Source organism: Nestor notabilis, unplaced genomic scaffold (assembly GCF_000696875.1).
Source record: "Nestor notabilis isolate BGI_N333 unplaced genomic scaffold, ASM69687v1 scaffold11876, whole genome shotgun sequence".
Classification (NCBI taxonomy): domain Eukaryota; kingdom Metazoa; phylum Chordata; class Aves; order Psittaciformes; family Psittacidae; genus Nestor; species Nestor notabilis.
Window position 1 is genome coordinate 10,500 of NW_009931547.1, and position 1,451 is coordinate 11,950.

The 1,451-nt window shown below is 37.6% G+C and overlaps 1 protein-coding gene across 1 annotated transcript in view; it reads left to right on the forward strand.

Moving 5' to 3' along the window:
• The window catches only part of LOC104406862 (serine/threonine-protein kinase Nek11-like), a gene marked incomplete at its 5' end in the record, with an annotated part of 19,655 nt that overhangs the window by 6,861 nt on the left and 11,343 nt on the right, over positions 1-1,451 (forward strand). Inside the window, one exon of the mRNA XM_010015970.1 lies at positions 647-743. Within this exon, the coding sequence (XP_010014272.1) occupies positions 647-743 (97 nt within the window). The remainder of the gene's footprint in view (positions 1-646; positions 744-1,451) is intronic.

A 1,451-nucleotide genomic window follows, 5' to 3' on the forward strand; every position in this document is an offset into this window, starting at 1 on the left:
ATATTTAATATGTTGCCTTTATATTACAAAATAATCTTCATACCTTGTTCTCAGTCATGAACCTTTAAAATGGATCTGTGTTTAGCTCTAGGTTATTGCCAGCTGACTCTAGCTGGCAGCATTTGAAACAATGCAAAACCAGTACCTTCTCAGACTAGAGATCTGCTTTCAGCAGAGGTGGATGGGAAGGGAATATAGTGATGGGAACTAGAAGAACTGCTTAGCGTAGCAGCTGGCTGAAGTAGTCCTGACAGCAAAACACAGTTAACAACGCTCCCCCAGGTGAAGCTTTCACAGCACACAGATGTTGCATGCCTCTGTTTACCTGAAAGGTCCCTAAATGGTGGAATAATGGTCCAGAGAATTTAAAATCTTTGGAAGAAATAAAAAGAACTGAACTAATAATTTACTATTTCTCAATTCTATTATACAAATTGTGAAAGAAAAATATAACAATGGTTTGGAAATAAGGCCTGAAATCTCTTTGTGAGTTAACCAAAAGTAATCTCAAGATGATTAGATGCCATGAACAGTTGGCACCATGGGAGTCTAATTATGGAATTTGTTTTTCCACAACTGCTTTAAAAAGATCCCTTTGTCCACTCACTGACATCACATCCTAACCAGAAGTATTCTGGATTTACAGACAGCTGGCAGAGGAAAAATACCAAGAAAATATAAAGAAAATGCAAGAATTCAGGTCCTGTAATTTTCAGCAGCTGAATGTCAATGATGTCCTACATGTAAGTAGTAGACTATTGCTTTGGAAGCACATTCAGTGTACAACACTCAGGCAGAGTCCTGTTCTGAGACTAGTAAGTTGGAAGTGCATCAAAGTCCAGACCACTTGGCTGTACCTTGTGGATCTGTGATGAGGGGAAGTATGTTAAGTTATTCACATATGGTTTGACACACTTTCTATTCATTGCACAATTTTCTGCTATTAAGTTGCACTTGAATCTAAATCTGCTGTATGGTATGGACTGTATGATGTCAGAGGTCAAAATACATTAATTTTCAACATAAATTTAGAATTGTAGTCCTTTAAATGCTATAATCTGGCAGGGCTGTGGGTTCTTTTCATTTGATTAGTTAAGAATTTTAACATTTCAACTGGCTTTTTATTAAGAATGAAGTCTTGGAATGACTCCCAGTGTAAGCTTTAAGCTACCTGTAACAGAAGACAGGCCTGTTCAATTGTTCCACTACATTTTATCGCAGGGAACAGTGTCAGTTTGGAAATATTCAGTGAAAGCGTCACAGAAATAATGAGATTTTACGTGTTTTTTCTTCTGCCTCTTCTTTCACATTCATTCTAGCTTCTATTTACCATTGTGATTGGAGGAAAAAGTAGTTTAGTGTGTCCCGGCTGGTTGGCTGAGTCAGTATTGATAATAATACAGGTCCCAGGAATTGTGTAGATCAGTGCAACCACTATATTGTGATCCTGC